The 13,581-nt window shown below is 46.5% G+C and overlaps 1 protein-coding gene across 3 annotated transcripts in view; it reads left to right on the top strand.

The window, feature by feature from the left end:
• Positions 1-13,581, top strand: part of Fry (FRY microtubule binding protein) — a 392,348-nt gene that overhangs the window by 80,129 nt on the left and 298,638 nt on the right. Inside the window, exon 2 of one of the 3 annotated variants that reach the window (XM_075971622.1) lies at positions 8,497-8,669. Coding sequence is in view for 2 of the 3 variants with exons in the window: in XM_075971632.1 (XP_075827747.1) it covers positions 8,465-8,669 (205 nt within the window). In the remaining variant the exon portion in view is untranslated. Of the gene's footprint in view, positions 1-8,389; positions 8,670-13,581 lie in introns of those variants that run through there. The other 2 variants (XM_075971632.1, XM_075971584.1) reach the window with 2 other exon arrangements.

Below are 13,581 nucleotides of genomic sequence, written 5' to 3'. Positions count from 1 at the left end.
ACATGGTCTTTTTATGTAGCCGTGGCTGTCCTGAACTCACTCTGTAGACCAGGCTGGTCTCAGACTCACAGAGATCCTCCTGCCTCTACCCCACCCCTAACCAAGTGCTGGGATTAAAGTTGTGCCCAGCTAGATGGTATTCTTTTCAACACTTGACAAGGAGCATGGAATTCTGTGTTCTGCAAGGACATCTCTTGAAGTTTCTCACATGCTTCTGCAGCTTCCTCTAGTCGAACAGTAGGGGATGTAGCGATGCTCTGTGTGCAGTGATTAGGAACCAGGGCTAGAGGAGACAGACACAGAGAGTATAGACGTCATTGTAAAGCCAAGCGTAAAAGGGGGGAAATGATCTTTTTTGGACTCTGAAGTTCAAGGGAAGCTAGGCTTGCCTGCCATTACTGACAATTTCTCATGTGGGTTCATGGTCTCACGAGCCTCCTCCATCTGGGCTGCACCTGCAGGTTTTCCATGCCCAGCCTCACATCAGGCTGGGGAGGTTCCTTTAGTGAGTATGCTGATTAGGAACACCAACTCTCCAATCAGATAACATGTATAAAGTAATGAGAAAGGGTACCACTTAAGTTGCCAGACACAGCCACCTAGCACTTGTGTGTGTCCATGTTGTTATTATGTTTTATGTGCCAATGACATCTGTCATCTGAACGTTCCAACCATCACTTACTAGACTCCAGCAAGGCATTGATGGGGAAGCGAGCTGGCTTCCATGCTTGGTATCGTAAAATCAAGACTCCAGATCCTTAATGACTTGGGCCTAGTAAACAAGGATCTGTGTGTCCATCCAGAGCCAAATGTGTACGTTTTCGTTTTTAAGTCTGAATAAAAACGATGGAAATATACAGATTAACGGAAGTGGGGATAATATGAAAGCATTGCTGAGCCGTTTGCTAAAGCCCAGGATTGGCAAGGTCCCCGTGTACCACGGTAGGTGTTGAAGGAGCGGAAAGCTTTAGCAGAACTGTGGCCATGTCCTATGAAGATAAATGTGCTTACATCAGCCGTCGACTCTCTGGCCTGGCCAGCATCTTCGTAGGCATGTCAGAGGTGTCCTGCCCAATGATGAGATGTGTTTTAAAGCAGGAAGGAAGCTAGCAGGGGTGGTTTACCAAGGTATGATGGATCAAAGAAGGTATGTCAATAATGGAATGTGTGCCCGGCAGTGGTGGTGCAAGCCTTTAATCCCAGCACTCGGTAGGCAGAGGCAGGCGGATCTCTGTGAGTTCGAGACCAGCCAGGAATGTGTGAGGAATTCAAGTCAGAGAGGTGAGGCCTCTGGGGAGCCACAATGGTGGGGACACCAGTCACAAGGGGGTGCCTCATCTGGTGAGAGTAGTCCAAGATCTCTGGTTTTTGTTACCTAGCAACAGTGGTGTGCTTCTGTCAAGTCAGAGATCCAGAAACTCAGCCACTGCGGCCTAAAAGCGACACTTCAGAAAAAGCTGACCTTTGACCCAGGAATGGGTCGGATGCACTTGAATGCAGAGAACTTGAGTCCTGTGCAGACAGTCAGGGAGGGCTCAGGTTGAGCTGCTATGGGCATGCAGGGGAAATGGAATCATCAGTGACAGTAACTATGATGACAGGCCACTGATGTTCCCGCCAGCTCGGTGACAGCAGTCACTCACCACTCTAGTTTTGGAAAACACCTTTCCCAGGACTAAAAATTTTACTAGGGCAAAGATATCTCAAAATATTTAGTTGCTTTAGGAGTGCAAATCTCAGCTCTAACTGCTCAGCAGAAAATTAAGACATAAACTATTGGTCTTTTCCTGGCCAGGCCCATGTGAGTGGATTGGGGTAAACTACGGTTTGTTTATGTTACACCAGATTTTTAAGGGGATCTCCACCCCCTCAAAACTGTCCCTTTAGTCCTTTCCTTAGCTTGAGAAAAGGCCAGGCAGTTCCTGCCATTTTTGCTGAAACTTGCAAAATTGAATGAGAGGAAAAAATGCAGGTACAATAAATTGGGTTGCATGCCAGGAAGAGCTGGTCTGGGAGCATTTGTTCTCTGTGCGTGGGTGGCACCATAAACACATGCATGGCACTTAAACCCCTGTAAGAGGGTGCCTTGTCATTCCCGTCAGCTTCGCAGATAAACAAAGATGGCTCAAGAGTGGGGTTACGGACGAGAACTAAAAATTTCTTTAAATGTCTTTTATATTTCGTTAAGAATTACCAGTTTGTTTTAAGAGGTCAGTGCCAGCTTTTTAGTATGGAATACTTTTAAAAGTTGTTATTTTCTACATGTCCAAATGCTGCTGCTGTTTGAAACATAGGGACTGCAGAGGTGTCGCGATGGTTGAGAGCACTTGCTGCTCTTCCAGAGGACACAAATTGGGTTCCCAGCACTTACAGAGGGACTCACACCTACCCATCATGGCAGCCTCAGAAGATCCGGAACCCTCTTTTGGCTTCTGTGGGTACCCATACACATAACATACACACAGAGAAACATCTAAATAAAGTATTTAATATATATGTGTGTGTGTGTGTGTGTGTGTAATTTTATGCAGGCATACAAATAAAGTGTTCGATATATATTCTATGTATACACATATATATTAAGCGTGGAGTCACATGGTTATTTTTCTGCCAGCCCCTGTTCTCTGGACTCTCTCAATACCTCATTTTGCCAATGTCTGTATTTTGCTTAATGAAAGGCCCCACCATGTTTGTGAGATTACCTATATAGTTATCACTCGGGAAATTAGCTCCCAAACCCAAAGATGCTCGGGTCCCTTATAAAAAATAGCATAGTGTTTAGATTAGGCTACACACACCCTCCAATAGGCTTTAAACCATCTCCAGCTACTCTGTGCTGGTGGCCTCATCCGGCCTGAGTGCCGTGTGAATAACAGTCTGTGTTTAGGAACAACATGTTGTTCATATGTATGCATTATTCATATGTATATTATGTATTCATATATACTCTGTGCTGACACAATCACGAAACATTCTGTGTGTAGGCATGTGGTGTATGCACATGTGTCTGTGTGGTATGTGCACATGTGTGCGTAGGCGTGCACATCCACGCGTGAGTTCAGAGACCAGAGGAGGACATCAGGTGTCCCACTGGGTCACTATCCACCTATTCCTTTGAGGCAGGGTTTTGTACTGAGCCTGAAGCTAGATGGCGGCCTGCAAGCCCAGAGATTCCCCCTCTCTCCGTCCCTTGTCTCAGATCTGTTCCCCTGCTAATTGTTACTTATGCATAGGTGTAGAGAGCTTGGACTTTGCATGGCACCAGACAGTAGGTGTTTAATAAACAGGCATGCCTAAGAGGGAAAACAAACATGTATTTTTGTTATAACAGTATTAGGATTGAACCCAGAGCCTCCCGCATGCTAAGCCCATGCTCTGGGATGCAGCTGCACATCCCTGTCCCTGGGAGACAGACAGTTAAGAGCCCCTGGAGAATTTAGGCAGAAGAGAACCGAATTAGGAATGACTAGATAGTGGCATGAGAGCAGCCCAGAAGAGAAGAGGATTTTAGCATTAAGCTTCTAGCATTTTTTCTAATTGTTGTGAGAGATCTCCCAAACATCTTCATTACAGTTTGGGGCTTGGTTTATTTTTAACTGTGTGTATGTGTGAAGCAAGTCTTTCTCTGTACCTGAATAACGACCTAGAGACTTATTAATTATGAAAGCTTGACCTTAGCTTAGGCTTGTCTCAACTAGTCCTTATAACTTAAATTAACCTGTTTTTATTAATCTATGTTTTTACCATGTGACTTTTTACCTTTTTATCATTCTGTATGTCTAACTCCCTCCTGTCTCCCTGCATCTCCCTTCCTGGGCTCCTCCTACTTCCTTTCTCTTCCTGGAAGTCCCACCTATACCTCCTGCTTAGCTATTGGCCATTCAGCTTTTATTATTCCAATCACGCCTTTACACAGTGTACAAATATCCCACAACATGTGTGGGCATGTGGGGTTATGTGCATATTAGTGCAGGTACCCATGAAGGCCACAGGCACTGGGCTCTTGAAGTTATGGCGACTGTAAGTTGCCTGACATGGGCACTGGGAAGCAACCCCAGGTTCTCTGCAAGAGCAGCAAGCACCCCAACCTCGGAACTGCTAAGCCATCTCTCCAACCCCATCATTATGTTTTTAGGAACTGAGAAAAGACGTCTTTGGCCATAATCACAACATAGATAATACATTGGGCCCAATTGTCTTTGTCCTGGTCCCAAGAGGTGGCTGGTGACTTTTGTAGGAAAGACTGAAAGAGGCCACGTGACCAGGCGATTTTCATTATTCTCATGTTCATTGTTATCTCTGTTTAAAAAGTTCAATGAAGAGCTAAGCAATAGGAAATATTTGCAGATGTGCGTGAGCACTGGGCCAGCAAGACTCAGAGACTCGCTGGGAAAGGCCAAGGGCGCCTGTGGGACTGATTCTAGGAGGCGGCCGAGAAGGGAGGTGACATTGTCAAGTGCCACTTCCGGTAGTTACAGCCTTCTCACGCGGGGCAAAATCATCCAGGAATGCTGTTTCAAGGCTGCCAGAACTCACCAGAGTTCATGACTGCAAGCTGAGGAAGTGACTATGTGCCAGCTCTCTGAACTTTCTAAGAGGAACAAAAGCCGGGAGGAAAGAGCAAACTGTTTGTAGGAACGGCCGAGACATTTAATACATAAAATACACAGCATCTTAATGCCTAGGAATTAGGGTCATTCAAAAAAGATCTGTCTGTTTGATTTATAGAACTATGGAGCCACTTAAAATACAATGGTCCTTATAATGAAAATATCCAATTTTATACTTTATAGATAAGTATTTATAATTACTTATAATTACAATTAGTAATTTATAATTACTCGGGTTTCCTTCAGACTTGTGCTTAACACCTTCATTCTGTTAGCCGCCTGCGAAAATAAACGAATCAGTGGTTTCATCTGGGCACACGGGTAGACAGCTTGTCTAGAAAGTACTGGTCCTGCTTCCAACACTAGAAAACAAAGAAAAAGAAAGGTAAAATTTCACTTTTGCCTCTTGTATAAAAGGAAAAGTCAGACTTAGTATCCTAACTGGGGAATATTTGCATTTAAATAAAACAAACTAAATTTTCTTTGGCTGAGTGCCATTCATAGCATACAATTTAAATATTTCAAAAGGATTACTCTGTGTGTGTGTGTTCACAGATTTAATTTCAGTTTTGAATAAATAAAAGTATTTTCATTTGCAATGCTCTAAAACTTTAATGATAGCAATTTCAAGATGTAGCCACTTCCCCCTTAAGAAATCGTCTTAATTAAGATTCTTGTCTGTCTGTATCACTTTCAGGGGAAGTTACGGGCAGGAAGGAAGTTGTGTGTGGTGTACTATGAATCCTTATATCCCTCTCCCCCATTCTTTAAATTTTCTAAGAATCGGGACATCTGGGATACCGCAGGAATAGAATAGCACTTTTGTTAGGACTTTAATAATTCCTTTTTAAATTAAATCCATTTTTAAATCTCATATCTGTGCTATATTTACATCATTTTCCTCTTTCTCCCTCCCCTCCAACCTTCCTCATGCCCCCACCCCAAAACATGGCTTTTTTTCTTTTATTACATATCTTTGTTTTATTTTATATATGAGCGCCTTACCTGCTTGTCTCTGTGTGCACCATGTGCACGCCTGGGGCCTATGAAGGTCAGAATCAGGCATCAGATCCTGTGCAACTGGGGTTGGGAGCCTCCATGCTGGTGCCGAGACCCAAACCTGGGCGCCCTGCAAGAGCAACAAGCACCTTAGCCGCAGGGCCGTCTCTCCGATCTTGCCTCTTTTGCTTTAATTATTATTGTGTCCGATAATTTCAGTCTTGGGAAAACATAATTTTATTTTAATGTGAACACTTTTTTTTTCACAGAACTATTGCTGGCATGGAAAATATTTTCCGACACACACCAGTAACAGTCTCAAGTCTACTTTGACTTTCTTCACTTGACTTCTTTGGCTCTGAGAACAGCTTAGTCAGCTGAGCAAGTCCTGCCTCAGGCCTGCAGTTGTGAGACTCTGCTTTGAACCAAGAACAGTCCTAGGGAACCGTAGAGAGCATTGGTGTCGGGTGCACTAACAGCGCAGCATGTGAGCATAGTCGTGTGTTGGGGGGGGGGGTTGTTTGGTTGGTTTAGTTTGGTTTGGTTTTTGGTTTTTCGAGACAGGGTTTTTCTGTAGCTTTGGAGCCTGTTCTGGACTTAGCACTTGTAGATCAGGTTGGCCTCGAACTCATAGAGATCCACCTGCCTCTGTCTGCCCTGTGGTGGGATTAAAGGTGTGCACCACTACCGCCCCGCTTAGTCATGTGATTTTGAAGAACTCCAGATCTTCTCCTGCAGCTCTAGGATGTTAGACTCTGTGTCTCGGGGTGCCCATCTGTAAAACATGTCATTGGGAGGAAACAGTGAAAAGCCAGTACACGCCGAAGGCTTAGTCCAGGGCATAGCTAGTGTTAAACAGTCAGTAAGGACACAGGGACCCTTGGAATGTGGTCCAGATGCCTGTATACTCAGCATCTGCATCTTAAGGATGAAGGCAAGTGATGTGCGCACACAAGCAGCCCTTGATGCACGTGTGATGGACTCCGCTTTCCTTAGACTCTGATTTCATCCCCACAGCCCTTCACTTCAGCCTCACAGAAATACCGAGTTGCAGAGAACCTGTCAGAACATCCTGAGCCTGTGCGTTACCTTGTTTCTGTGTTAATGTTCAAGCCTTTGTGCGCCAAGACTTCACTACACACTTAGAAATGAAACATTCTTCTTGGTGTTCGGGGTGTGGGATCTGTGTTTTCTCTTACCAAACCACCATGTTAAGATCTGAAGATGCTCCTTCCCCGCCCCTCCGCGCCAGCAGTACTGGTATGCAGCCAGGACTTCAGGCATGCCAGGCAAGTACTCTGCCACCGAGCCATAACCCCAGCCCTTGAGGCTCAGGCTATGTTTCAGTTTGCCAAAAGAGTTCTAAGTCCTAGGTGGGATGCCACGCAGGCAACTTTCAGCATTGGTTAACAAAATAATGATCTCACAAATCCAGTCGCTAGGTCAAAACGGCCACTCTAAGCTGGATGAACTTGGGGAAAATGCATTTCCCTTCACAAAACCTGTCACAGTTTGAAGACCTGTTTCCAAAAGGGGCAGGAGGAGAACGGAGGAGAATGAATAAATCCGCCATCAGAGTGGTGGTGTGTCCTGGGTGAGGTAAAGAAATCCAACTGCCAACTTCTAACTAGTGATACACCCTACGTGGTATTCGAGAAACCAGTGTGAGCAGGGATTTCTGAATCATCAGATCCTTTGTGATCCTTATGTCTACTGATCCCTGACACACACAGCTCAGATGAGGAGAGAGAGAGCCAGAGACAGAGAGATCAGTTGATCAATTACTTCATCTTTTGACTCACACTGCATGTAGCCAGAACAGCATGTGAGGTAGAGGTGTGTGTATGTGCGTGTGTGTGTGTGTGTGTGTGTGTGTGTGTGTGTTCGTGTGGTTTGGCTGTGTATCTGTGTGTGCACAAACAGGTATGCATGCACGTAGATTTTGCTGATGGACACAGCTCTAGGGCCTGGCTAAGAAGCTGGATTTTCTCAGACTCCCACCCCCTAGGAGCATTTTAGTGGGAAGTCGGGCAGCACCCAGCAAAATCAGCATGTGCCTGTGGTCTGCTGAATGGAGGCCACCATCACTGCTGGGGTTGAAGCCTGTTTTCTAGACCTCTTGCTCTCCAGCCGGGCTTCCTGGACTTCTGGAGAAGCCATCTGCCAGGTGGAACACAGGATGGAAGGGTGGGTCAGGGCAATCCAGGCTTCCCGGCACTGCAGGCTGACCGCACACGCCCACAACCGGTTCCTTCCTGGTCACGGCTGCCGATCCCTCATCTCCCTCTTCTAAGCCAGCTTCAAGTTGGCTGCCGGCCAAATATGAATCAAGGAGGATGTGTTGGAGTGTGTAGTTTGAATCACAAAGATAGAAGTGTAAAAATACTTCCCCAAACTAGTAAAAAAAAGTGTGTTGTGGAAATCCTGGGAGATTATAATAGACTTGCAGCTTGCATCGGCATTTATTCTTACTCGGGCTCGTGTTGGCTTTTACAGAAGGACACCAATGAAACAGAAACCTCACATTCGATAGCACTTTTACTGTCCTTCGCCAGAGCACAGCCTGTGTGTCACATCTGCTCTGATTCCCTAGTCTCCAGCACCTAACGATTTATTCTGGAGACACCCCTGCCCCTCCAGCCCCACCCCTGTGCTATTAACTGTAGAGGGAGGAGCTACTTAGTAATTCTACACCTGGTCAAGCCCACGCCCACCAACTTGCTAAGCTTCCCAAACAAGTGTAGGGCCAAGTATGAGAATCTGCAAACTGGGAAGCCAGGGCTGGAGGTGGCTCTGGCTGCCGCTGGGCTTGGCTTCGGGGAGTTTTGTTCCGACTCTCCAATGAATCTACTACGATGGCCGTTGATGACAGCAATTTACATTCCAGAACGAAGAACAAGTTAAATTCATCTCCAAATGAGCTTAAATCGTTAAGACGGAGCAGCCTGCCACCTGAGCTCCCCATCGGCAGTCACAATAAAGGAAAACTTCAAAGAAACATCAAAAACTTGGAACCTGTTCATCTGAGGCGCCCCAGAAAGAGACCATCCATATTCCCAGGTAGGAATTGTTTGAATTCATGCTTTCCTGTTACAAAATGAAATAGACAAAAATTATGTAATGTAGACAATCAAATTGAAACTAATCTGGAGCACTTTTGAGGGCGGAGAGTACCAAAGAAGCAGGGCCTTATGGAGTCAGAAGAACCACCTTTCACCTCTGTTCTAGAGGAGTTCAAATTGTCTTTGCTCTTAAGAGCGCCGTGTCTTTTTCCTTTGATCTGATTGGTTGTGAGTCCTTCCAGGATCTGTTGGGGACAGACAGCTGTGCCGTTTGGACTTGTTAGCACCCGCGGGTTTGTGGCACTGCTCCGCTTGCAACCCTGAGAATTCTGTGTAGTGTTTCATGCCCAAGATTGGATTGTTGAGTGGAGCTAACGTTTGGTGTGCACCAGAAATCAGCAGCAGTGCGTTCTCAGTGCATGCTTCAAATTCCAACCCTGCAGCAGAGCCTGCGACCGCTTGTAGTCACGGGCTCAATTCACCAATGGAGTGGAGAAAATGTAGTAGGTGACCGGAGAAACGTGAATCTCGGTCTTGATGAGGGATTCTGATGTTGGCCTTTGATGTTCTGCAGTGAGTTTGTTACGGATGTGTAGAGAGCGGAAGCCACCTGCCACGGGGAAGCCTAACTGCTCACCCACCCGAGCTAAGTGAGCTCTGCAGTTTGAATTATTTGCATGACTTGATTTTAGTATTTGCATTGGAATTTCTAGGGAAACTGGAGCTACCATTTTTGTTCTCGTTCATTGTTTTATTTACTTGGCATGTTTAAAAAATTAGTGGCAATGCCGAGGGCTAGCTGTGTATGTTAGAAAATGAGAGAATAATTCAGCCCAATGTTATTTCATAAAGATTATACCGACTTCCTTAGTAGCTGACGCTTCATACTGATTTAGGCAATGAATTGGAAAATGATTTGGGGAGCTCGGGGCACTAGGTCACACAATAAAGTTACATTTCTTTGGTTTTTATTTTTTGTGTGTGTCTTGCCTTCATGTATGTCTGCATCGCTCTTGTGCCTGGTGACTATGGAGAACAGAAGGGGGCTGTTCCAGATCCCCTGGGACCGACTTATGAGTAGTTGTGAGACACAGCGTAGGTGCTGGGAATCAAATCCAAGTCCAAGTTCTTACAACAACCCCCCCCATACACGCACACATACACAGACACGTACACACACATATCACCATACACATACCACCTACACACACAGACACACACCACCACACACACATATACACACATACCACCTGCACACACATACACACACCATCACACATGCACACGTACACACACACCACCTTCACACACAGACACACACCACCACACCCACACATACACACCCATACCACCATACACACACATACATACACACCACCTACACATACCACCACATACACACATATACACACCACACACCACACACACATACACACCCATACCACCATACACACACATACATACACACCACCTACACATACCACCACATACACACATATACACACCACACACCACACACACATACACACCCATACCACCATACACACACATACATACATACCACCTACACATACCACCACATACACACACATATACACAGCACACACCACACACACAGACACACACCACCACAATACACATATACATATATACCACCATACACACACACCACCTACACTCACATACACACACATATACACACATACCACCTAGACATACACACCACCTACACACACAGACACACACCACCACCTTCACATACAGACACACACCACCACACACACACATACACATCCATACCACCATACACACACATACATACACACCACCTACACATACCACCACATACACATATACACAGCACACACCACACACACACACACCACCACCACCACCAAAGAGATACTTTTTGTGGAGCTGTTACTTTGATGTTTCTTCTTGATGTTTCTCTGGTATTTGCTCTTTTGGTGGGAGATGAGAAGACTAAGGTTAGCAGGGTCCAGAAGGTATAAGCCATTGGATGTGTTGGCGAAAGAAGGAAGGGATAAGATGAAAAGCTGCTGGAAGGGGCAACATTTGGATGTCTAAGGTAAACCCATCTCTGGACCCAGACTCACCATGATTTCCCAGTGGTGACCGTGGTGGTTTGAATAAGAATGATCCCTGTAGGCTCACGTGTTTGAATAGTTAGGGAGTGGCCCTATTCGAAAGGATTAGAAGCTTTGACCTTGTTGGAGAAAGTGGGAGTTGGGCTTTGAGGTTTCAAGAACCCAAGCCAGGCTCTTATCTCTTCCCGCTGCCTGCAGATGTGGATGTAGAAGTCTCAGGCTACTCCTCCAACACCGTGTCTGCCCGCCATGCTCCCCACCGTGACAGTGGAGTAAACCTTTGACACGGAAAGCCAGCCCCAATTAAATAACTTCCTTTATCCGCGTTTCTGTGGTCCGAGTGTCTCTTCACAGCAATGGAACACTGGGCCAGGAACCAAGTGCTCAGAATGGCCTTGTTTTCCTGAAACCCACAGCAATCGGGTCAGTTTTTTTTGGGGGGGGGGTGTTCTCAGTTATTTCTTCTACTGTCACCTGTTCTTCCTCGTCTCTGCTTTCGTTGGTTGGTTGGCGCCATGGTTCCGCTTTCTCCCAGTGTCCCCGGCACAGCCTCCACTCCACAGAGGCTTAGAGAACCCTGGGCCTGCAGCCGTGGTCCTCGCCCTGCCGTGCGGTCACCTGACCCTGATGGATGGGCACAGCCTCTTGCCCTGGACTTTATGGATATTTCCCTTTTTGGCATTTATGTGACATTTAGTTGACAAAGCTGCTTTGGCAAGGTAAAGTGTGAAATGGTCACTGAAGCCTGAGGAGCCGGGCTGTGGTTCTTACAGTGTCCTTGACTGCCAGTGTGTGCTTCCAGCTGCCTCATAGGCTGCTAGGGCTTCTCTCTGGCCATGTGCTGTTTGCTTGGTGGGTTTGTTGTTGTTGTTGTTGTTTTGGTAATCGGTGTTTGCAGTTCTAAGATTTGAATATAGTGCCTCATGCATGCTCTGGGCAAGTACCCTACCACTGAGCTGTATCTCCAGCCATCTTTATAACTTTATAAAAAGATTTTTATTGTTTATTTGTATGTGTGTGGGCATGTGTGTATGCGTATTGTGTGCCTGTGTGTGCGTGCATGCGTGCATGTGTGCATGTGTGTGCATGCATATGTGTTCATGAGTGTGTGTGTGTGTGTGCATGCAGGCAGATCACAATGGAGGCCAGAGAGGGTGTCAGCTCCTCTGGAGCTGGGGTTACAGGAGGTTGTAAGCCCCTGATATAGGTGCTGGGAACTGAGTTGGGGTCGTCTGAAAGATCTGGAAGACCCTTTCACCCCGCCTCATTTTGCTTTGTATTTTGAGACAAGATCCACTAAGTTGATCAGGTTGATCAGTCTGCCCTTGACATCACTGCAGGCCAGGCCTGCCTTGAATCTGTAATCCTTGTCTCAGTCTTCCGAGGAGCTGGGCTAACAGGTCTGTGCCACTAGACCCAGCTCGCTCCTGCCTATTTCTGCATAGAGTTCCTCCTATGGGTACAGCACTAGGAGACAGACTCTGCCCACCCCTGCCTCCTTGGTACCAAGACGAGTTAGAGTCACCTGGCCAAAGTCTGAGCACATAGTCTATCTGGTTTCTACATTCTTCTCAGTTCAACTATGGCTCCGCTGCCCTGTGCCTGGCACCAGCTCCTCCCCCACGGTGGGTGATGTAGAAGTATTTTTGACTGTCCATCCTAGCACAGTACCTATAGGTCACCCGCAAACAGAAACACACACCACTTGGGGCACCTCTTCCTAGTGTATGCTGCTATGCACTTACACGGAAACGACAGACATAATAAAGGGTTGGGGCACAAGGGTGGGAGGGTGAAGGTGTCTTCTACGGTTGGTAAATGGCAAAACTGCGGCTAGGGTGGGACTCCGGACTGCAGCATCGCAGCCTTTTCCACTGTGCTCCCCTGGCCTCTGTTGTCGGATGCTGAGACTTTGTCTAATGAGAAGTGTGATCTGAGAACACGCATGTTCCATCAGCGCTCCTAGCCACTCCCTTGTTCCCGAAGCCAGCTTGCGTCTCCCCCTAAAGCCTCCTCGCATCTCCCATCCTGTGCTTCACGGTGGAGTGCTTCACCTCGTTCATTCTCCCTTCATTCATTTGCTCGTTCATTCACAAACTTCCAGTTTAGCCCTTACGTCATAATGGGAAAGAAGCCTTCAAGGGCCTAGCTCCTGCGTTACTTTCTGTTTTTAGCTATTTTGCCTCTGGGACCATCTCACCTGCAAGTAGTTACCTATCTAAAAACAAGTCTGCTTTATTTCTTAATGATTCTTTGGGGGATCTTAGGATGTTAACTCTATTAGATAAAGTTCAAACCCAACAAGAAGTATAAGAAATATCTGTTTTCTCCGAGAAATCTGGTGCCAGGGAAACTCTCAAAAACCCACAAGGATGACCCCAGCTGAGACTCCTAACAATAGTGGAGAGGGGGCCTGAACTGACTGCCCTAATTGTCATCAGAGAGTGTCATCCATGTGAGCTCAAGGTCTCTGGACCAATAGTTAGGGAGCCTGCGTGGAACCAACCTAGGCCCTCTGCATGGGTGTGACAGTCATGTAACTTGGTCTGTTTGTGAGGCTCCTGGTAGTGGGACCAGGACCTTTCCCTGGCACTTGAGCTGGCTTTTGAGAACCTATTCTCCATGCTGGGTTGCCTCGCCCAATCTTGATGAAGAGGGAGTTATTCCTGCCTTAACTTGATATGCCAGGCTGTGTTGACTCCCATGAGAGGCCTGACCGTTTCTGAATGGAAACAGAGGAGGAATGGGTGGGAGGTAGATGGGAGGTGGGGGGGAGGGAATGGGAGGAGAGGAAAGAGGGGA

This window comes from Microtus pennsylvanicus, chromosome 1 (assembly GCF_037038515.1).
Source record: "Microtus pennsylvanicus isolate mMicPen1 chromosome 1, mMicPen1.hap1, whole genome shotgun sequence".
NCBI lineage: Eukaryota > Metazoa > Chordata > Mammalia > Rodentia > Cricetidae > Microtus > Microtus pennsylvanicus.
Note: the sequence above shows the minus strand (reverse complement) of the source record. Positions and strands in the feature narration are given on the sequence as shown.